Source organism: Copadichromis virginalis, linkage group LG19 (assembly GCF_057382275.1).
Source record: "Copadichromis virginalis isolate Kocher_CV1m ecotype Utaka linkage group LG19, C_Virginalis_male_GT1.1, whole genome shotgun sequence".
Classification (NCBI taxonomy): domain Eukaryota; kingdom Metazoa; phylum Chordata; class Actinopteri; order Cichliformes; family Cichlidae; genus Copadichromis; species Copadichromis virginalis.
In genome coordinates this window covers 21846722-21868434 of record NC_140636.1, presented here as the reverse complement: position 1 = coordinate 21868434, position 21713 = coordinate 21846722, and the positions used below count along the sequence as shown (strand labels likewise).

The window sequence follows — 21713 nt, the reverse complement described above, 5'->3', positions numbered from 1 at the left end:
AAGCAAAAACAATAATTTACATCTAAAACATGTAAATTTGTTCAAATTTTGTTTATTTTAACATAAAAACATTTTCTAGTTGCGAATTTGACCTTAAAAACAAACAAACAAAAACATCAGAGATGTTTCCATTTAAATGTAATTCTAATTTCAACATAATCTTTAAATTAAAAATATGTACATTAAAAGTGTAAAAAATAGTTTCACGTCGTTGATTTCAATATCCAGTCTCTTGTTCTGATTATTGCCACGCTGATCTTCTGCCCAGGAGTCTGTTTGTGATTCTCTAAAAGAGACACAAAACACAGTCATTGATTCGATTCACACAACGTTACAGTTTGACACAGCAAGCAGTCTTAAAGACATCTGTGGTTTCAATCATACAAACTGCTTTAACACACAACTTTCTTCTAATTTGAGCGCGTGAGGCTTATTTATAGGAACATGTAATTGGAGTGCTCGAAGCACGGACACATGAATGACAAAAGGTGTTTGTACCTTGTTGAAAAGTTGTGCATTCAGTCGGTAAGTGTGATACTCTGCTTTCCTTCGTTCCTCCTCTCTCCTCCTCTGCACCTCTGGCAGATTCTCGTATATCCTGACGGAGAGACAGTGTTCAGTAGAAGATAGACTGACACTGATACTGTGTGAGGTACAGTTATGGTTCTGATGTCGTCACATAAAATGAATCATAACAGCAGCTTACTGTTTGGACCTCTGGATCATCTCCTTCCTGGGAACGGCCCTCTGGAGCAGAGCAGCGCCTTCAGAGAGAGAAACAAACCATAATTAAAAACTAACTGAATAACTCTCTAAGCTAAATCAAAAAAGACCTTATAGTCCCTCAGGTAACATTTACTGGATATAAGAAGGACAAGTGGACAGATTATCAGCTCAGTAAACTAAAAGTTCTTTGAGCAGCATCCATCCCCTCCGCTGTTTGGTACCTGCAGGCCTTGGCAGCCTCCCAGCTCCTCCTGGGTGGTTAAATAGATCCCCCCTCTCTTGGATTAAAGCAGCTTGTAGCTTCCTCTCCTCCACCTGCAGAAACAGACGATTCACCCTCTGCATGGACCGGGAAATAAACTCTGGACGATGCATCTCCAAGGCCTCCTGCAAAGTAACAGGAAACCGACAGTGTTACCTTTTTAATTGGTATTATGATGGTAAAGTTTATCTTGCTGACACCCATGATAGAAGCCTTTAAGTAGGTAAGTTACACGTCTGAAATTCAAATCTTTTCATACAATTCCTACGACTATAATTCTCTAAAGAGGAATATAAGCTAACCTGAAGTGACATGTATGCTGGACCAGAAGACATCATGTGTTTAGGATCAGGCTCCGGCTCCAGTTCAGGCTCAGAGTGATGTTTGTTTGTGTCCTCATGCACTTGTCTCTGTCTGAGCGGCTGTCTCCATGGGTTGATTCTGCTGTACGGTTCAAACCAGGCGATGTTTGGTCTCTCTTCCTCCGGCTGGTTCTCCTTCCTTGCCTCTGACAGCAGGCCGTCAGCAGAGATGAACCATGAAACGGCTGAAAAAGCCCACAGAAAAAATTTAACCAAGAATAAAACAGGGATTTAATTTAGAAAATGAAAATTTACAGTTAGCTACAAACAGGGATGGGCACCGGTTCTAACATAAACGGTAGTAACCAGACCGAAAAGCAGCGCACATTTCCTGAGATTTTTTTCCCTGAGATGCCGTACACTTTTAATTCTAGCCAATCATTTTACCCTTGCAAGCGTAGTAGGCGGGCCCAGGTACATACGTTCTTTTAGAGCAGAGCTACAGATTAAAAATGTCCAAGGCGAAGCGGTCAAAGTCTGGCTGTACTTCACAGCAAAAGATGCAAACTCAGCAGCCTGCAACAAGTGCTTTAAGGTGATACTGTGCAAAGGAGGTAACACCTCGAATCTGATGAAACACCTGGCGAAGCATAGCGTTATTTTTAAAAGCCGAAAAATGCACCGTATTTGATAACTTGCTGCAAGACCTCACACCGAGTGCAGGTGTGGGGTGTGCACCTGTTATCGGACCCGGAGTTAGCAACATCCCCCAAGAACCCGAAGACGAGAGTCCTGGTCCCTAGCCCTGCCAGTGTAGCAGAAATGATGATGGATGATGATGGCAGCAGCAGCAGCCGTTCTTCTCTGCGTGAGTAGCTTAATGTTGTTCGTGTGTATTTTACGTTGAGTAGGCTAACCACGTTATTACATTAATGCACGTAAGGTGAACTAGCAAACACCGTCGTAGTTACATGCGGCTGTCTTCTTGTTTGATGGCAGATACTCTCTTCACCCTGGCCAAAAAGGCTAAAATGACCAAAGAAAAAGTAGAAAACAGCTAAACATGAGAGGTTTTTGGACAAAGTTTGTGTTCTCCATTCTTTAAGCACCGGCACCGTTTCAAAAGTACTGGTTTGACACCGGTATCGATAAAACCTAAACGATACCCACCCCTAGCTACAAATCGTTGCTAGTTTACAAACCTTTAGGGTAAGGCTTTGGTGGGGTTCTCTTGCTCCTCCTCCGCCCTCCTCTTTCTCTCACTACGCTGGACGAAGACAACGAGATCTGCTTGAAAGCTCTAGCTCCTCCCGGGGAAGGGAACGTGGTTCCAACATCTCTGGTGTGTCGTCGAGTCCCGTTATGAACAATCTCCAGGTCACCTGTGTGAATTTGGACTGAATGTATATTAACTCCATCACATGTGCTTCACTCGTGTTAAAACACACTCCTGCCTTATTTTCAGGAGAAAGCCTTAAAAGCGTGACAAACACAAATGAATACATTTTATGCCAAGGAATTTTAACAGAAATGTAATCTTAGCACAGACGATTTCACAAAGATTTTACAGCACCAGCAGCTGGTGCCAATAAACCTTTACAAAAAGGACCAGAATGTTCTTGTATATCACAATTTTAACTAAATCTGATGAATCAGTGGGACATGCGTCTTCTCTGACCTGCCTGGATTCTTTTGTTCACCAGTTTAATGGCCTTCCTACCCGGCAGACTCCGGGAAGGCCCGTGGTGTGAAGGGACGCTGTAAGTGCTGGTCGACGATACAGAGTCAGCAGCAACCTGAAGACGAATACAGTAACATCAAATGTTATAAAAAGTTATAATTTTTCACTCACCTGCCACTTTGTTAGGTAATGTTCAACTACTCATTATTGTAAATATCTAATTAGTCAATTATATGGCAACAACTTTGTGCTTTTAGGCATGTGGAGATGGTCAAAATGACTCGCTGAAATTCAAACTTGTTGGTACCAGACGGGCTAGTCAAAGTATTTCAGAACTTGCTGATCTACTGAAACACAACCATCTCTAGTGTTTACTTTTGCTTTACAGATTAGTGAACATTCCTTAAGATCGGTTTAATAATCTCTTACTCAGCAGCACGCAGATATACATACCGACTGATCAGTGCTGGTTGTCACTGACAGTGCAGAGGCGTGAGGAGGCTTTCTGTTTCTTCCTCCACTGTCCTTCCTCTCTTCTTTTTGCTTGTTGATGGTGTTGTACAGTTTACTGAGGCTTGGGGCGCTTTTCAGGTGCTGTACTTTGTGGGGGCCAAAGACTCGGATCAGTCGGGCTGTGTCCACAGTGGACATGGAGCCAGACGTGGTAGACAGGGTCTCCAACACATGTCTGTCTCTGGGAGAGGCGTACTGGCTCGGGGAGGAGCTGTGGGAGAAGCTGGAGGTGAGGGAGGCATGGCTGCCATCCTCTGTAGACCGGCAGGTTTCATCAACACGAAAGCTCAGTTGAATGGGAGATTCAGTTTTTCTCTGTCCTCTTAATTTACTCCCATCTTCTCTGACTTCACCTCCTACACTCCTCTTAATCTCCCCCAAAGTCTGCTTTATTTCTTTCTTCCTCTTTGACACATCCTCTCTCCTCCTCTCCTGTTCTGGATGATAACCAGTCACCTTCTGTGCATCACACACATTAAATCCCCTTGCACTTTGAATAAGGCGAGAAAGGTGCTCTAAACGCTCCAGAAGTGATGCTTCTCTGTCACTGCTGGGATGCAACTCCTCCGTGGTCCACTGATCGCAGAACTTTTGCCACAACTGGTCCAGAGGGTGCTCAGAACCCCTCTGCTGCTCGCTTCCTGTCTGAGGCTCAGAGGTTTGGACCCAGTGATTGTTTCCTTTACCGTAGTCCATTTCAGAAATAAACGGCTGAAACCTCTCAGGGTGAGACTCGCTTTGATGGTGTTGGGTGAACTGGATTGGGCTGGTCCCCTGGTCTCTCTTGAAGGTTTCTTGATTCCTCAGTAACGATTCCTCGATAAAAGTGACAGAAACCTGAGAAGAAGGCTTTAGTCTTTGGCTCACAGTCTGCAAGCTTTTATTCGATGTTGTAGAGGCATCTGTCAGGAGACACACACACAGAAAAATTACACACAGTAACAGGACACCAAGAACCAGCTAGTTTTCAGACACAAAACTGTCCAACTTAACATTTACAGCAACTTCAAAAAAATTAATGAACTCACATGATTACCTTTTTTCCACATACTAGTAACATAATGTTTCAGAATCAAACCAAAGAAATAAAGGAGGTATCCAGTGTGAATATGCATGCGTCGTGTTCAGGTTACCTCTCTTCCTATTTTCTTGCATGGTCAAGTTGGCAGTTTTCAGCCTCTTGCTGTAGATGCCCTCTGTGTGTCTGATGGTCACTCCGCGGTCCAACCCTGGGTCATTGTTCCCGAGGACGTCACTGCTAAAGTGAGGAGGCACGGCGTCGTCTGAGCCTAGTTAGAATTCAATACTCTCTGTTATCTCATGAGGAGTGGCATTCAGAGCAAAACACGACTATTCTTCTTGTAAAAGCAAAACAACAACAAAAAAAAACAGTTAAAAAAAGTAAGCGAAATATTTTGGGTAAATATTTTGAAAAGATGTTCAGGGACAGCCTGCGCTTGTCGTCTCAGGGTCTCAGCCCTGCCTTTGTTTCACCCAACCCCTGAACATGAATAATTAATGTGCTGCTTGGTGTACATTACAAAGAACCAGCTGCTACCCATTCAAGCACAGGAGAAATGAGAGCTCACAATTCAATTCCCAGCATGCCTCTGAATTCTTATTTCTAATCCTTTGAACATGTTTTACAGCTTGCAGTGTGATTTACGAAAGCATTAAAGATGCAAAAATGGCCCCAAAAATTCACGTTATAGACATAAATAATATATTTTATTAATAATATATATTAACAGACCTCTCTGCATTGAATCATATCTGTTATTAACCTCTGTCTCTCTTCCACAGCGTGTCTTTTATCCTGTCTTCCTTCTCTCACCCCAACCGGTCGCAGCAGATGGCCGCCCCTCCCTGAGCCTGGTTCTGCTGGAGGTTTCTTCCTGTTAAAAGGGAGTTTTTCCTCCCCACTGTTGCCAAAGTGCTTGCTCATAGGGGGTCATATGATTGTTGGGTTTTTCTCTGTATCTATGAAGCGCCTTGAGGCGACTTATGTTGTGATTTGGCGCTATATAAATAAAATTGAATTGAATTGAATTTTGTTCAAAGAAAAGAAAAAAACCACCCTAAACTCACCAGGTATGAAACTGTGGTTTAAGATCTAACAGTGTGAACAGACTACAAGCTGCGAGCTGAACTGCAGATGTTAAAATCCTCATCTTGTGACACTTCAGCACAGCAATATGGGAACAAGGCTGAAAAAGAAAAAAAAATCTGTGATAAATGTACCTGTGTGGGTGCTCTCCATGGTGGTGTCAGATGCCTCTGTGGAGGAGAGATCAGCCTCTATGTGAGGGACATAGAAGACCTCCTCACTGCCATGAGGTTTATAAGGCAGCAGGACAGGCACTGAAGTAGGAGGGAGATGCAGTTGGAATCAGTTGGTATTATGACTGATGTATTGCTGAAATTACAGACAATTAAAAAAGGGAAAAAAAAAAACTACCTGGGGTTTCGGTGTTAAAGGGTCTTGTTGAAATTTCAGATCTTTCACGTGGTGTAAAGGCCTGTGCAGACGTGGTGGTCATCCTCTCCTGAGGCACAACAGTTTTAAAAACAGTAGAGCTGTTGGATCTTTCAGGCAGCCGCTGTCGTGATGGCTCTCTGGTGTCGCACCACTCAGGTGGACTGGACAAACCGACACCTTCATCCGGACTGCTGGCGGCTGATAAAGAATTTGTCCCCCTGAGACATTCATTAGGTGGCAGCCTTGAGATTACATCAGCCTGACTGGAGTAGACTATAGAGGTGAAGCTGGGATCTGTAGCTTTGGGGGGCAGAGTGAGATCGACATGTGAGCTGTGACCTGTATGGGCGGAGGTTTCAACTACAGATGAGCCTGTGGCCTGATCTAAAGCATGACTAACACCCATACCAGAAGCAGATAACTTACTATCTGGCCTGAATGACTGTGTGCTGTTGTATCTGACAGTCACATCTACTTTATCTAAACCCTGTGAGGGAGGAAGCGGCTCTTCAAACTGGCCTCCCTCAGTGTCTTGCCTCTTCTGATTGGCTGGTGCAGACTGAGTCACATTTTGATTCGTGCTGTGCAAACTGTTACTAGGTCCATGCACTGATGATTGTTCCCTGGTTGTTGTTTGTAGTAAATCAACCCCATGCTCTTCAGTCAGTTGCCTGTCTGTTGTTGTGGTTCTGACGGCTCCTGATGAGAGCTCGGTCAGGCGGAGGGGCTCTGGGGCTGGGCTGATGGGAGGTGGGGAAGTGGAATTTGAGGGGGAGGTGGAGCTTCTGTGGGTGGCGATAGTGATGGATGTGAAGACCTGAGGTTTTTTAGTAGGAAGCGTCACTCCTTCTCTGGCAGCAATTTCACACACTCGAGCTTCTAGGTCTGACTGAAGAGCAGTTTGTAGCAGTGTCCTGGAGTCGCGGGTGGTCCTACTCAGGCTGTGCAGCAGCTGGATTGGCTCATTTATAGCATCCCTAGGAACAGCAAACGTCTCCGCAGATTGAGATGGATCAAGCTCCCTCGAGATTTTAACACTGGATGCTACACTGCTCTCTGTATCTGTGCTGAACTGGCTCTGAAAGAGGCAAAAAACAAGTCTGTGTCAAATAGGGAGACCAGGAAAGGACATTGTTGGTGTTATACGTGTTCTTCATTCACCACACATCAAATATTTTTGCACTGCAAACCTGCATGTGAACCATAACTGGTGACAGTTTTATTATTATTATAATTTGTCTACAACAAATTAACATTTGCCCACAGCAGTCCTGCAACACACCAGTTACCTTGAGTATGAGAGCTGTCCAGACACGTTTAGCAGATGATAAATAAACGTTTACACAAATTTAGTTTAAAATGCATACAAACGTACGTATTTACATTTTATAATTCACTATATTTAAGTACATTGCTACAAATTACATACGGCGGTTGCCTACTTTGTAAAGTGCAGTAATTAAGAGTCGTTCTTATAATAATTACCTTTATGGGATTTTTTAACAGCAGTTCTCGCTTGATCTCTTCTATCCGCCTTCTATCTTCTTCGTCCAGCTGCAGAGGCTCACACTGCTGTCCTGATAGCTTCAGCTTAATCCATTCTGCAACATTAAGACACGCTTTTTCATCTGACAAAGACGTCTTTGATGTCTTAAGCTACAATTTAAATAGGATCACAATTTAAACTAGATCAAATCTAAACAAATTTGAAGGGTCAAGTTGTGCAGCTAGTGGTCAGTGCGGCAGGTGAATTTTTGAAATTATCTAAAATGTTAAAACCTTAGATGTAAGAAACTCATTCATGAGTGTATGTTAATTGTTTTACCTCTAGCTTTGCTCTCCTCTTGGTCTGAAATGCTCGGTGTACTGGAGACCATGGTGGATGGAGATTCACTCTGCAGCAACTTGGCCACTCTGGCTGTCAGTGAGCTTTCACAGCTCCCATCACTCATCACTCCTTGATCAGCATCCTTGAGGATGGGTGAGGAGGACCTGCTCTGTGAAGCACCTTCAGAGGGAGTGTTTTCCTCCTCCTCCTCTGGGACATCAACTGAATCTGTAGGCGTAGAAGTGAGCTCTTGTGTACTCACAGCTGGTGGAGGTTTGATGGCCACCGGCTGTGTGGGGGCTTTGTCAGGAGGTGCAGCACTGCAGCCCTCAGGCTCTGTCCGGAAGGCTGATTTGGAGAGGACAAGTGACATCCCTGCACCATTAACATTGCTATCTTGTGGTGTTTTGTATGCCACTTTGGTTGGTGCAGTAAAAACAGCTTGTGTGGATAAATAATCAGATTGCAACAATCGATTTACACCTTTCTGACCAAAAGAGCTTTTCCTCATCTTCTCTGAGGTCAGCATGGAGTCAGAGGAGGATCTGGTCCAAAGCAGTGAGGAACATGTTCTTTGGTCTCCAGTTGTAGAGGACGAGGACAAATCCTCAAGTCTGCTGGTTTTCTTCTTCAGTAATGGGGATATGTCCTGATCGGGGAGAAGACGGGGGCTAATGGGGGAGGTTGAGGAAGCCGCAGAAGACCCAGTGGACATTATGGTCTCTGTATGAGAGACCAGTTTACGGATTTCCAACAAGGCCTTGGAGCTAACGAAAGAATCTTCTGCACTTTGATCTGCACTACGACTCGTTTGTAAAAGCAACTCCAAGCTTCTTTCTCTGTGCCTCTCCTTGACAGCTGGTGGCATGTCAGGGTTAAATTTGTCTTCTACCTGGCTGATTCCCCCACTGCTGCTTAAACTGCTGTCCTTCTGCTGTTGGCAAGGCTGCGGTATGGAAGAACGAGTGTTTTCATTGGGTGAGGTGTAAGGTGCCAGTTTGTGTTTACTCTGTCTAGCTTCTGTATGTGATGTAGGAGAAGTCCACCTGGCCTGCTCTGGGATAGTTGCCGCTGGACAGAGACTGTCCAGGCTGAACGGTATGGATATGCTGGAGTCTACTGACAGAATGCTGGACTGGGAAAACTCCTCTTTGTGGGGACTGCCACCTGAAAACACAATACCATATTTCAAACTGTAAAACCCCTCAAATTTGGGTACTTAAATGGGTGTGTGAACAGGATATATGACCATATTTTCATTGCCTGAGGAATTTTTAAAATCTCAACAGCTTTTCATAAAAGTAAACTTGTAATAGTAATTGTTGAGGTTAGATACCCTCGGAGGGTTGAGTGCTTTTAGTTGGGGTTCCAGTAGATCCTTTAATTGTGCAGAACTCAGTGGGAGAGAATTCAGGCTCTCTGATTGGTCCCCTGGGCACAAACGGAGTCAGGATTGTAGATGGAGACTGGTCTATACCCAAGTTACGAAGATACAACTGGAAAAAAAAAAAAAAAAAACAGAGAGAAGACCAGATAATAAAGTGTAAGTCTAAACATAGAGTATTTTTCCCAGGTTGTTTTTTTTTTTTTTTTTAAATTTACCGGAATTCGTTCATCAATGTTGAGCTCTCGAGGCTTGGGGAGAGGTGGTGTTGACAGTTTTGAAGTCCACGAGGGTACGTAGTTATCAATTTCTAGGCTGACAACAGATGACGTCCCAATGGAAGTTCCTAACTTTACTCCGCTGCAACTATCTTGAGAACTCGAAAGTGTCAAGTCTCGATCAAGTGACACATCACTGAAGTGACCGAGGCTTGTGAGATGTGAGGTTTGAATTGTATTGGTTTGATCATGATGATGAGCATCATCATCCTGGTTTTGACTCTTGTCTCTTTCTGAAGGGCTGTCGATCTGCTGATCTTTTTGAACTGACATCACAACTGTGCTAAGAGAAGAGTGAGACTGTGACCTGCCTAGGGGTGAGGCAGAGGGTGGTACTGCAGACCCCGTGTTCTCCTCATCAGCAAGAGCACTGCCCACTGCCTCCGTTCTTCTTGGAGAAGAATAGCCAGAAGGTGCTGTTGAGGAGGTCTGTGTGGCAGCACCTGAAACAAGAGGCTGCTGTAAACTCCTAATCTTCTGACTAACCAGTTCATTCAGGCTGCCAGATACTGCGTCATAACCTTTCTGTTTAGAGGGGATGCTAGAAAATCCCTGCAGTGACAGTCTATCAAACAAAGACACCTTGCCTGAACTCTGATTTGCCCTCCACGCATCTACTTTCTGCATATAGTTTAGACTTGGGAGGGACTGGACTTTTGCAGAGGCAGCATCCTCTTGGCACTGAGTGGCTGTGTTTGTGTTATGGGTGCAAACTACAGGAAAAGCTGGTTGTTGAGAAATTTTTGTGACTGACTGATAAGAGTTCTCTTTACTAGATTCAATGGAGGAAAGGTGCCCCAATTTATCCTTAACACTGGATTTGGTTGGGGCATTAAAAATCCCTGGAGTGGACTGAGACTGTGGAAGAAAACCCAGGTAGGAGCCATCCAACCCTGTATGGTTTCCTGAGGACCAGAGGTCTTGCTCTCTGCAAACCCGTTCAACACCTGTTGAAAATGGCCCTGTCCATTGCATACCAACCACATTTGTTCTACTCGCACTTGGCTTCCCCTCAGACATCTGTTTGAGATTAGGTGTGAGAGATGGACCAGGTGGCGTAGGACGTTTTTGCTGTTTGTTTTTGGATTCAGCTTCAATCCTGCTGCGTTTCTCTACTTCAGAGAGCAGCTCTCTATGTAACATTTCACTACTCTCATCAGGCTGAGTACTGCGGGAACCCACAGTGATGTTAGACACTTCAGATAACACTGTTTGTGGTTGGTCAGGATCTGAAACTTTGTGCTGCTGTTGTGTCTGCTGCTGGGGAAAAGAGACTTCACCTGGAGGGTGTTCTCTTACATCAGTAGTTTGCTGAGTGGTCAGTTCACAAACCTCAGTACTTTTAGACTCTTCTGTAGAAGGCTCTGTTCTCTTCACAGAGGTTTCAGAGGCAGAGGAAGTAGCACTGCTATTGCTGCTAAGCATCCCAACATCTTTCTGCAGGAGCTTCAGAAGATGCTGAGCAGGTATATTCTTACTCAGAAAGAAAGTCTCATCTTCAACAGGTTCTCCTTCTAGCTTTGCTCCAGGTTTAATCAAGGTCTCTAGGTCCTTCTCTCTGCTACTCATATCAATGACAATCACTGGGGGATGAACCCTTTCCTCTCGTTTACTTTGCTCCCCTGGTGATAGACTGTGCTGAGAGAGGGAGCAGCAGCTGCTTTCTCCTTCTTCAGAAAGGATGCTTGCCTGGGCCAATGGGTGCTGGGATAATGAGCCACGCTCAGAGGTACAAGTGGTGTGATCCTGGGATAAAAACTGAAACCGCTCTGAAGCCATGGAAACATCAGGGTATGCCCTTAAAACGTAAATAATAATTATCCATCTACATGTTATACATTCACACAATATGTAGAAAACTATGCACACAGAGCAAGCGATTAAGATGACTTTTTTTTCTTACCTTAGAGGGGCAAATTCTGTCTCACTTTGTTGTAATAAAGAAAACTCAGTGAGGTTGTGATCAACTCCAGGTAATAGGGAAAGGGCTGGAGACATGTTACTGTCCTGAAAATCTAACAGAAAGTGCAGAATGAACACACACAAATAAAAAAAGCAGCAATCTAACATAAAACTATGGTAAGACCCATCAGTGTTGGCAGCCTCCTGTTGTCATGAATAAATCATACATCAAACAAAATCTGTTTGATGACAAAGTCAGAGTTAAGTGGGCTGAGACACTTGCAAAAGATGAAGAGATTAAAGCTCTGCTGACACTCCAGTAGTATACAATCTGCAAACTCTACTTTGTCTATACCAAATCTACCAAATGTATCATGCAGAGGAAATAGGGGTTTAATATACTGATAGCATTGCAATCTACAATCATTACTGTGTTAATATCCATACCTAACTGTAGAGCAGGTGTTCTTGGCTGCTGAAGTTCAGAATGTCTTTGTGTTCCTAGTTGGCTTATGTGTGTTTGTCCAGCAGAACGGCTCACATCTTCATCTGCTGTCAACTCAGGAGATGCTGCCCTCCTCTGTGAAAAGAATCACACTTTAATTCTGGCAGCATTTCATTACATTACACCAGTATTACACTGTTGTCAGTCAGAAGTCAGAGGAAAATTCCCAGACTGATTTGAGCTGATAGGAAGGCAACAGCAACTCAAACAAGTGTTTGTTACAACCAAAGTATGCAGAAGATGTACAATACATGAAACCTTTAACAAATAAGCTACGGTAGGACCAGCAAGACCAGACCACGTGCCTTTGGTATCACAGGAAAGCAAGAAACTGAAACCAAAGTCTGCAACGGGCTCACCCAAACGGGACAAAATAAGACGAGAAAAACGTTGTTTGGTTTGGTTTCAGGTGGGTCCTTTCTTACCAAATGAGCATCATTTAAACACCGCAGTTTACCTGAGTATTGTTGCTGATCATCTCAGTACATAATACAATTATCGACACTCTTCTATTTTGGATAAAGAAGACGCTCTTCTCCTCGTTTCTTCATTCGTAAAATTTTTGGAGTTCTTCCTTTTAGAAATGATGGTGGATAGCTACAGACTGTAATGATCCTCATAGCAAGTCTGTGTTTTTTTGGGGTTTTTTTAAACTATATAAACAAAGCATTATTGTAATCTAACATCTCTATCTCAGTTAATTTTATAAACAAATCTGCGGTTTTTCGAGTCGGCACATTAGCAGCATTTAGTCATCAAAGTGATTTATTTATAACTAACAGACTAAATGGACTGACAAACTAGAAGCAACAGGTTACATTTAACCTGGTGTAACTCAAGAGACTAACCATTGACTAATGTGCATATTCTTTACGTTTGTTGCAACTGGACATGGAACAAGGAACATTATACTGGAGAGACTTGGGTAACGTTAAATGCTAGTTAGCAAAGCGGTTAGCATTTAGCTAGCTAGCCAGCTAGCTACTAATATCGCCAACACTGTGATTATATTCACATTTCCCGCCTTGAGAATTACTTTAAAGGCTCCCGAACCACGAGTTCCAATATTATCACACCAGAAGACAAGCTGCAATCGTGCAAATTACCTCTGGAGGTTCCATGCTGTCGTTTTTGTTGTTGTTGTTGTTGTTACTGCTGACAGTCCGCCACAACGAGCGCGCCTCCACCTTTTCCTAGCAACAAGGGGCGTTGCTAGGAAATACAAGCTCCTCAGCAAGGGACGTTCTTCTTCTTCTGTGGTGTTGGCACTTGGCACTTTACATCTCCTTATGTTATCTTACTGCCTCCTTTTGATTCTTTCAGTCGTAATTTATATTCGTGAAAAAGTCCCATTCCCTCCACTGATCCATAGACAGACGAGCTCACTTTTAGATTGATGTCCAGTATCTCCGAACTTTGTATAGTTGGGTCTTGTTTTACAGCACTCAGGAATGAAGACATGCTCCTGATACATGTTATAATAGTCATAAATGATTTTTTATTATTATTTTTTTGTGCATACTTGTCCCACTTACATTATTCAGATAATCAAATAAATGTTTAATATTAGACAAAGATCTATCTCTTTATCTGGTAGTTAATTAGTTTGAGCAGCAGGTGGCGGTGCTGCATAAAATAAATGAATTCACCTAAGACTCAAACATATTTCAGCTCCTATCCTTAATAACTGGTCCCAAATCAATTACAAGTCATGAATTAGCCCGCTTAAATGATGAGACCAGCTAATTTATCAACACTAACACAGCATTGTAAATCTGAATATTTCTATTTTAAAATCTACAACATTATGAGTAACTAAAACTTTAATAAGTTTACTCAGAAACTTTTCCTTTTGGCTTGTCAGAGTAAAAGTTTGATGTACCAGATGTAACATCTGCTACATCTTTTTCCAAAACAGCAGCCAAGGGCTGTGAGTGAGCTAAGGGGTAAATTGAGTTAGCAGTTCACCTTATCCCACCATAAGCCACTGAAATTGAATTAAATCTCAGAAATATAAACTGGTATTTTAATGTAATATCACATAATTGGCTTGGTTTTAGTAATTTATTTTAGTTTACTGGGTTTATTTGATTGGGACAGAGCACACATACACCAAACTCCTCCTGTCATGAGAAGCAGAAGATGCTTTGAACCAGATTATAATCATAAATACATTTCCACCTGTAGTCCTTAATAGCCTGACAAGTTAGATATGACAGAAAAGCTATTGTGTTAAGAAACTAAACAATAAAAGACTGGGGTTCATTGTCCCTTTATACAGTCATTGGTTTGAATCTTTGTCTACTAAAGCTGTGTGACTAAGAATCAGCTGCTTTTTTTTTTTTTTTTGCAGGTTGTAGGCCCTTGTCTGTATTTTTTCCAGCCCTTGTAAGTTTATAAATCTAAGTGATAGACACACTAAAGTCTCAGGGTAATACAGTGCAATACACCAGTGATCAGCTATAATCCTTAACTTTACTAAAGGATTTATGCAGCACATTAGGTTCTTTCAGCGTGTTTCCTTTTCTGCTTTTTTAACTTTACTGAAGACATAGAGCATAATTTCAGTGAGGATCTTGTCAGGTCAAAGGTCAAAGCTGCCACTTCCCTTCCTGGAAGCTTGTGGTCAACATAAGCAGCTGTTACCGGCAGTGTTGAAAGCTGCTCCATTTCTTTCTTTCCCATCCCTTTCTTTAAAAAGCACTGGGCAACGTGCCAGTGTACTTTTTGCGTCTTCATTTGCACTCTCTCACATCCACAGCACGCTCGCACACTAACGCCCGGTGGAGTGCATGAACACATGAGTACACACATGCAAAGCAAGCCCCCGAGGGGTGCCCAAAAGTTTCCGGTCCGGAAGGCCGGACACAGAAACTCAGGAAACAATTGGGTGTCAGAGAGGTCCATGGAGTATTCGCTCCCTCCTGAAGTGTCGTTGCTGTTTTCCAGGCAGCAGAAACAACTCTCCATCTGGTTCCCCGTCTTCCTTTGTTGACAGGAGAGCGTGCTGGCATCATTCTGTCTCAGGATGAATGTGCTGCTGATACACAATGGAAGATGGCATTTATGTATTTATACATGCTATTAGCCACCGCTTTGAGCTTTTGGCTTTTGTTTTGCAGGTTCTAGACAAACATGTGTAACGTCATAGGTGCCATTCAGACTTTTGTTGTGTTATTAAAATAAAACAAAATAACTAATTTTTTTTAATGGCATGTTAAGTTGTAATCTACCACATTTTGGGTTGGAACAATGTGTAAAAAGTAAATAGAGGTAAAAAAACAAACAAACAAAGTTTTTTTTTATCACTTTGTCATTAAAATTCCACATTTGATTTAAAACAGTAAAAAGAGAATGTGTAAAAATCTGAAACTGACAGAGCTATAGTTTTATTAAATAATGTACACTCTTTGTTCTAGGTTTACTTGCTCATATGCTCATTGTTCTAAATGCAGTATGTAATTGCATGGCAGCAGCTCAGTGCATTCAGGCATTTAGACATGATTAGTCACATCTTCCTTCCTCATCTGCTTGACCTCCAGTTTCCTTCATGTTAGTTTTGTTATGCCTATTTCCCATGCTTTTTTTCAACTCAGTATTTTTGGTGTAATTACTTTTGGTCTTTTTTGTATTTGGCATCCTAGTCTGCCATATGATGGCCCAATTTAAACTACATCTTAACAGGAAGACGTCTAAAAACCATTGTCAGTGAGCATAGTCCAAAATTTAGATTCAAACTTTAGCGTGCAAAGGGAAAACAAAGACTAAAAAGAACATGAAATGCTATCAGCCACCTTCTCTGGAAACACGTCCCATGGATGCTGCAGAAAAGGGACCAGCTAGCTTGTTATCAGCATTGGTGAAGGTGTGGCGGGTGGTCATTAGTACACTTTTCATAGATAACTTGTACATCTGCGAAGGCACCATTAATGCTAACTGATGTGTACAGGTTTGTGGGGAGCATATGCTACAGATGTGTTTCAGCAAGACAATAATAAACTTAATAATAAAGGTTTTCATGCATTCTGCACAGTAAAAGACTCCAGGCCCATAAGAAACATTATACAAAGTAAGTAAGGACAAGGGAGGCACCAAACTGTCAAGCACCTGATATATCAAACAAGGTAAAAGTACAATACCAAGCCCCCACTTAAACAACTTGTTTTTTTTTCTATTTACCCCCCCCCACACACACACACACACACTATTCTGCTTAACTCCAAACCCGTTTTGTAACGAGGTTACCAAAGGTTTCAGTTTTCTGACAGAAAGAGCTTGCTAAGCAGTCTTTGACATTTCACAATCGTTTCACATGAAATCTGCAATGTTGAACAAAAACCTTTTAAGGAAACTCTGCAGGGTGCAGGTCCTTGCATAACCATATCACAACCATATAATTATATAAAGTAAAAAAGCTGTGCAGCTTTTAGGTGTTCTTGAGTCTCTTCATTTGAGTATTTAACCTGATCTTTTCTTTGTTTTCTGGTCTTTTGAAACAGCTTCAAATAACTGTCGCAGCAGTGCAAGGAAGGAAGCGCTTTTGAAATGAATAATAACATTTCAGCTTCAGTCTATGATATGCTGTCATTATATCTTAAATCACTCTATCTCGCTTGAATCTGCATTTTACAAAGCGGGTAAACTTTGTAAAAGGTGATAGGCTTCAGTGTGATTCTAAATGTTTTCCCAGAAGTCTTGCAGCTGCTGTCTTACTGTAATCTATTACACAAGCTAATAAGGAAGCTGTGCCAGAAGGTGCTTTGCTGATGGGATAGACAGAGGAGGCTTTGAAGCGTGGTTTAGGTCATTCTTGCATTATCGTACTCCCTAAACGAACAGCACAGAGCACACCCATGAAGAATGGAAAACATGCAGGTCATTTGATGTGCTAAACAAGGATAAAGTTCAAGTTTTACTGTAATATAGATATAATTATTTGAGTATTAGCAGTTAAACTTTATCTCATCATTGCTACTTTGTGGCTATCCATGGAGGACCGATACAGGTTTGATTTTCCACCACGCCCTCTACACCTAGAGAAAGGTGTTTGTGTTTTTAAATTCTCTTATAGTCTTGATTTGTTCCACTGTTTCATGTAGAAAGTAATTTTATGACATTATATAGAGATATTAACTTCAAATTGATACACATGATTTCTTTTTTCCATGATGTGATCAGAATATCTAAAATACCCGCTGAATATTTGATCCTGTTTTGTGCGTCTTTGTTCTTTATGAGCTTATAAAAAGCTGCAGGAATGTAGATTCAAAGGTCAGACTCTTTTATGACAGGTGAACTCTGAACTTTACAAGTTGAGATTCTAGGTGACAAGTGCCAATGTGCAACCCTTTTGCTTTATATTACTTCTAATTATAACATAAACTTTATAAACTTTGGACCATAAACCTTAGGGTATTTAGTGTGGCTCAGATTCAAGTTTCCAGATAGAGCCAGCACACTTGATGGAGGCATGTTCTATCTAAAGTGCAAACAAACCTCTCACCCTGATCTAATCTGACTCCAAAAATCCCCTAACCATATAAAATCTTCATGGCTGACATTGTGATAAAATGTGTGAAGCGTAAGCACCATGAAACCAAAGACACGAGACCCTCTGATCCTCCTTCACCTGTCCTTTTTCTAACCCGGTCACTTTTTGTTACTCCCCCCTCACCGCCTAGACCCCTCAGGGGAACGTAACAGTTATCGCCCCATGAGCATGACGGCACACACAGCCACCAAACAAGCTGCTCCCTTTTGAGCCGAGTGCCAGACAACACTGACTCTTTGAGTCCGATCACAAAGACCAACTGAGACTTGTCTCAGACCAAATGCCAAGTATCTCGAAGGCATCTTGCACATTGCAGTTACTCTTATGATGAAGAGAAAAGCCTTGAATACACTCTTTGCACACATTTGTACTGTGATGTTCAACACGTGCTGCCTCTCCACAACTGCCTGGTATTCCTGGCTCTAATAATAAAACCATGAAATAATTGCTCACGTACATGCAGTACGATTGAGGCTCTTTTAGCTGCACATTCAGATGGTAAATAGACAGTATTTCAGACTATATTTTTTTCAGACTTGCAGACAAAGTGCTGTTTTTCTGATCGTAGCTTTTAAAAACCTTCCAATTCAATTTTGTTTTTGTAGCAATAATTCATAAGAGTTGCTTTCAGGTAAGAGGATCAGATCAGTCAATCAATCCACTTTGAACAGCAGTTGGTGACAGTGGGATGAAGAACTCCCATTTAACAGAAAGAGATCTCCAGCAGAGGCAGACTTGTGAAGGGCCAGCCATCTATAACAACTGATTGGAGGGTGAGGGCAAAGAAAAGAGAACAAATGGATCATTGAATAAATGACATTAATTGATTTTCTTAATGAATATGTCTAAACACAGGAGGAGTGATGATGTTTCTCCATTTCACAGCTTTATTTGCAAGTGTTAAACGATGCCTATTTTAGAATGGAATCACAACTGGAGGATAGCCGGGTAACAAACTGTAGGTAAAAATGAGGCCTTTCATATGATAGAACCTGTTTTAACCAGCAGCCCATCTCATATGGTGATGTGACCCTTGAAATGCACTTTTTGAATCTTCCTTCAGTGCATATCAGAAACTGGATCGAACATCCAGAGCACCAAAGCTTGTTTCTGTTACTCCATCTCACAGCCATTATACATCATTGCTGTTTAATGTTTATGTTATAGCCCATTATTTTGATGCTTCGATTTATGGTGACGATTGGAGTGAGTGTAAGACTTTTTTTCTCCCTGATTTTTAAAGCGATTGAAATCTTTTTTTTCTGTCCTGACCTTTTTCATATGGATAAATCATGTACTTATTAACTTATAAAGGACTAGATCTCTAGAAGTGGTAAACTTTTACCTACTCTTGTTTGGGTATAGTAGCTATATAATATGTAAAAGTTTAGATTTGAGATATTTAATAGTTTGTTACATATGGCACAGGGAGTGTAAGCATTTACGCAGATGGTACTTATATTCCCCTTTGTTTTAATTTGACTTTGAATTTGTTTTCTTGATATGAAAGTATCCACAGAATAAACCAAGATAAAACAAGAATCTAAGGCTCAAAAATACTCAAAGTTTGAATGAAAAAGTGGAACATTTCAAGCCACCCCCGTATACTTCTGTGAGTTAGATATGCAAGAGTTATTGCATAGAAAATGTGCTTATTTAGAGGTGGCAACATTTGTTTTAAGACTTTGTTGATTTTAATTGAACTGACCACTTAAGAAATTGATTCAAAAAACTCAGACTGAGTCGTTTTGACGAAGTTGCAGAGTGATGATTTAAGTTTTGCTTCAACCGCACTGTAATAGGAGACGTTTGTGTTTCTGCCACGCTCAGCACGTTTTCATGCTGAGCTCTCCTTTTAGTTCGGTTCAGTGAGAATCATCAGTGCTCAGCATCGGCTCATATTCAAAGTGTGAGCACTTTCGGATCTTTAAATTGTGTTTCGGCTCCGCTACCCAAACGACAGATACGGGAAATCTGTCACAGCTCATGCAGTAACTCTACAGTGTAGCAGATATGTATGAATAATAATCTGTTCTCACGTTAATAGTTTATCTAAGTGTTTGAACGATGAGTATTATTTCAGTGATTTCATTAACTATGTAATTACACTTGGTGCCACTTGCAACATTTTCTCCCATCAAGTGAGAAAGACAGGTGTTACGACCCCTCCCTTGTCTGTGAAGTATAGGGGGCACACTGGCTGGCCACAAAACAGGAGAAACAAACTACGTCCCACAAATTTGCCACCTTAATCTTCAATAACAACTGAAGCTAGACAGGACTAACGCAACACTTCCCAGCACTTAATGGTTAAAAGAGAGGGCGAAGCACTTGTTGCTAGAGCTATATGTACTTTTCCACAAATGATCTTGATGCTGCTCTGCTGTGGCAAACGGGTGTGGTAACCTGGAACAGAGAGGGAGGGAGGGAGGGAGAGCAGCTCTCTTCTAAGAAGAGGCTAAAAGGTCAGTGGACATAACAACAGTTAAGAAACTCATTATTCTCACTTCTGAGTAAAACCCCCTGTTATAACCTCTGAGATGGTGGATTTGAACCCATGACCTTGTTAATATGATGCAACAGTTCTAACCACTGCTCCACTATTGCTCAGTGTCAGTGTGCTGTTTTATTAATTTCCCCCAACTACATGATGTTCATCTTACACCATTTTCACACACCTTCAAACGGAGACGCAACAAAAGAAAAAGAAAAAAAGTTTTAAATAGAGATTAAAAATATCAGCCGCTGTCCGTTTTAAGCCTTTTCTACAACTTTTTGGAGGCTCTCTGAGCAGATTTCTTGTAAGTGGAAGACGATCATAGTTTCTGTGGGCGACTGTGCCAACAAAAACTGGTTGTCAAGCAAACATTAACCTTATGTTCTTTTAGCAGATCAGGAGATGTCAGCAGCCTGGCTCCACCCTTATGAATAAATTGAGTGTCATTATCATAGCTGCTTTTATTGCTTTTAGCTGCTGTGTCTGTGTTTACTTGTTGTCTGCCAGCATGACCATGACCCTGTACAGACTGAATTAGTGTTTCCAAAAAAAGGGGGGAAATAACACAATTACAGTATTTTTAATACTGTAAATGTAACTTGAAGCGTTACGTTCTTATAATAAAGGACAGACTGTAGAAGATGAAATGAAAGTATCATTAAACCTTTGAAGGATACTTAAGATGCATTCCAATATGGATTCAGTTTAAAAGGAAGTCATTCTGCTCATTTCCAGAGTAGCTTTGCAAGATTCACAACTCAAAGTAAATTATCAATTTAGTATTATTTATCTCATAATTTTATTGAATCCTTAGTTTAGTATTTTAAGCCAACTTTCTTCTGATCGACTGGCTCTCACTATCATAAGATAGAACAGAAAATGGTTGGAACTAGTGAGTGTCCTTGACTCACTCCATAAATTAGGTGTTGAGAAGGAAAAACAAATTATGCCCACTTTAATGGATAGTCTATGTGTGCTACACAACTTCTGGGGCTGCATAGCAAAGATGGTGTTAAAAACATGTTTGCAATCCATTTTTTTGCTCCTAGCATAGATAAATAACAGAAGAAGAAGAAAGCTATAATGGGTGCACAATGCCAAAAGCTGGACTTTTCCCTCTAACGGCCACTTGAGGCTGGCTCCAAAAGTGAGTCAATGCCCAGACTTGCGTGTTTAAATGTCCAAATTTTGCAGCATGCAACACCAAATGCTTTAGATCTCTGACCAGCTTATATTTAGGCTTGAGCTACAACTGGTATGAAATTGTTACAAAATGGGAAATGGCAGATTACACGGTCACTCATCATTGAAATGATGCCATCCCTGGAATTTATTGTCTGCAAACATGGAAGCATTCAATTCATTGAGGATTCACCATCCAGTTTAATTTTGTCATTCATGGAAGTGGGAATACTGTGGAACTCATCTGGCAATTAGCATGGCTTGCTGAAGTATAAAAGAACATTAATCCAAAATTTCAACTTCTCTCATAAATACATAGGGGTAATTATTATTTTTTTTAAGTAACTTGCCCTCTGAAGTACATTTAGTCGAGCAAGTGTTACCAAGAACAAAGCACTTTTATTTTTAGCTATACAACCATAACCTGCATGTTATGGTTGCCAAAATTTTACAACAGCACAGTTTTTAAAACACCGTTCGTCTATTGTGGCATGACTCAAGAGCTGAGACATGAAGACGTGAGGAAACCATCTGAGATCATTTCATGATATGAGCAGGAAACCCCCCCCCCAAAAAAAAACACACACACACAGTGGGGTGACCAGGATAGATTTGTGGTCATT

At 41.5% G+C, this 21713-nt stretch overlaps 1 protein-coding gene across 2 annotated transcripts; it reads right to left on the bottom strand.

Annotated features, from left to right (window-relative positions):
- Positions 1-46: 46 nt before the first annotated feature.
- Positions 47-13077, bottom strand: alms1 (ALMS1 centrosome and basal body associated protein). 2 transcript variants are annotated; one of them, XM_085440991.1, is made up of 19 exons: positions 12967-13077; positions 11803-11935; positions 11357-11468; positions 9394-11251; positions 9128-9287; positions 7789-8958; positions 7449-7564; positions 6390-7041; positions 5943-6263; positions 5726-5845; positions 4618-4773; positions 3425-4386; positions 2969-3086; positions 2493-2672; positions 1291-1535; positions 948-1113; positions 707-764; positions 499-598; positions 47-286 (listed from the first exon to the last, which is right to left on the bottom strand). In XM_085440991.1, exons 1-19 carry the CDS (start codon positions 12979-12981, stop codon positions 242-244), a joined length of 6687 nt encoding a protein of 2228 aa, XP_085297117.1. In that variant the 5' UTR covers positions 12982-13077; the 3' UTR covers positions 47-241. The 2 variants fall into 2 exon arrangements, with proteins under 2 accessions (XP_085297117.1, XP_085297115.1); XM_085440989.1 differs by having other exon boundaries at positions 5943-7041.
- Between the last annotated feature and the right edge of the window lie 8636 nt (positions 13078-21713).

Bases quoted from the DNA above. Each gene is read 5' to 3' on its own strand.
- alms1 (XM_085440989.1), bottom strand. The intron at 8,959-9,127 runs GTATCTAACCTC...TTGTGTTTTCAG, and splicing joins AAGCACTCAACCCTCCGAGG to GTGGCAGTCCCCACAAAGAG. The intron at 2,673-2,968 runs GTCAGAGAAGAC...AAATTCACACAG, and splicing joins GAACAAAAGAATCCAGGCAG to GTGACCTGGAGATTGTTCAT.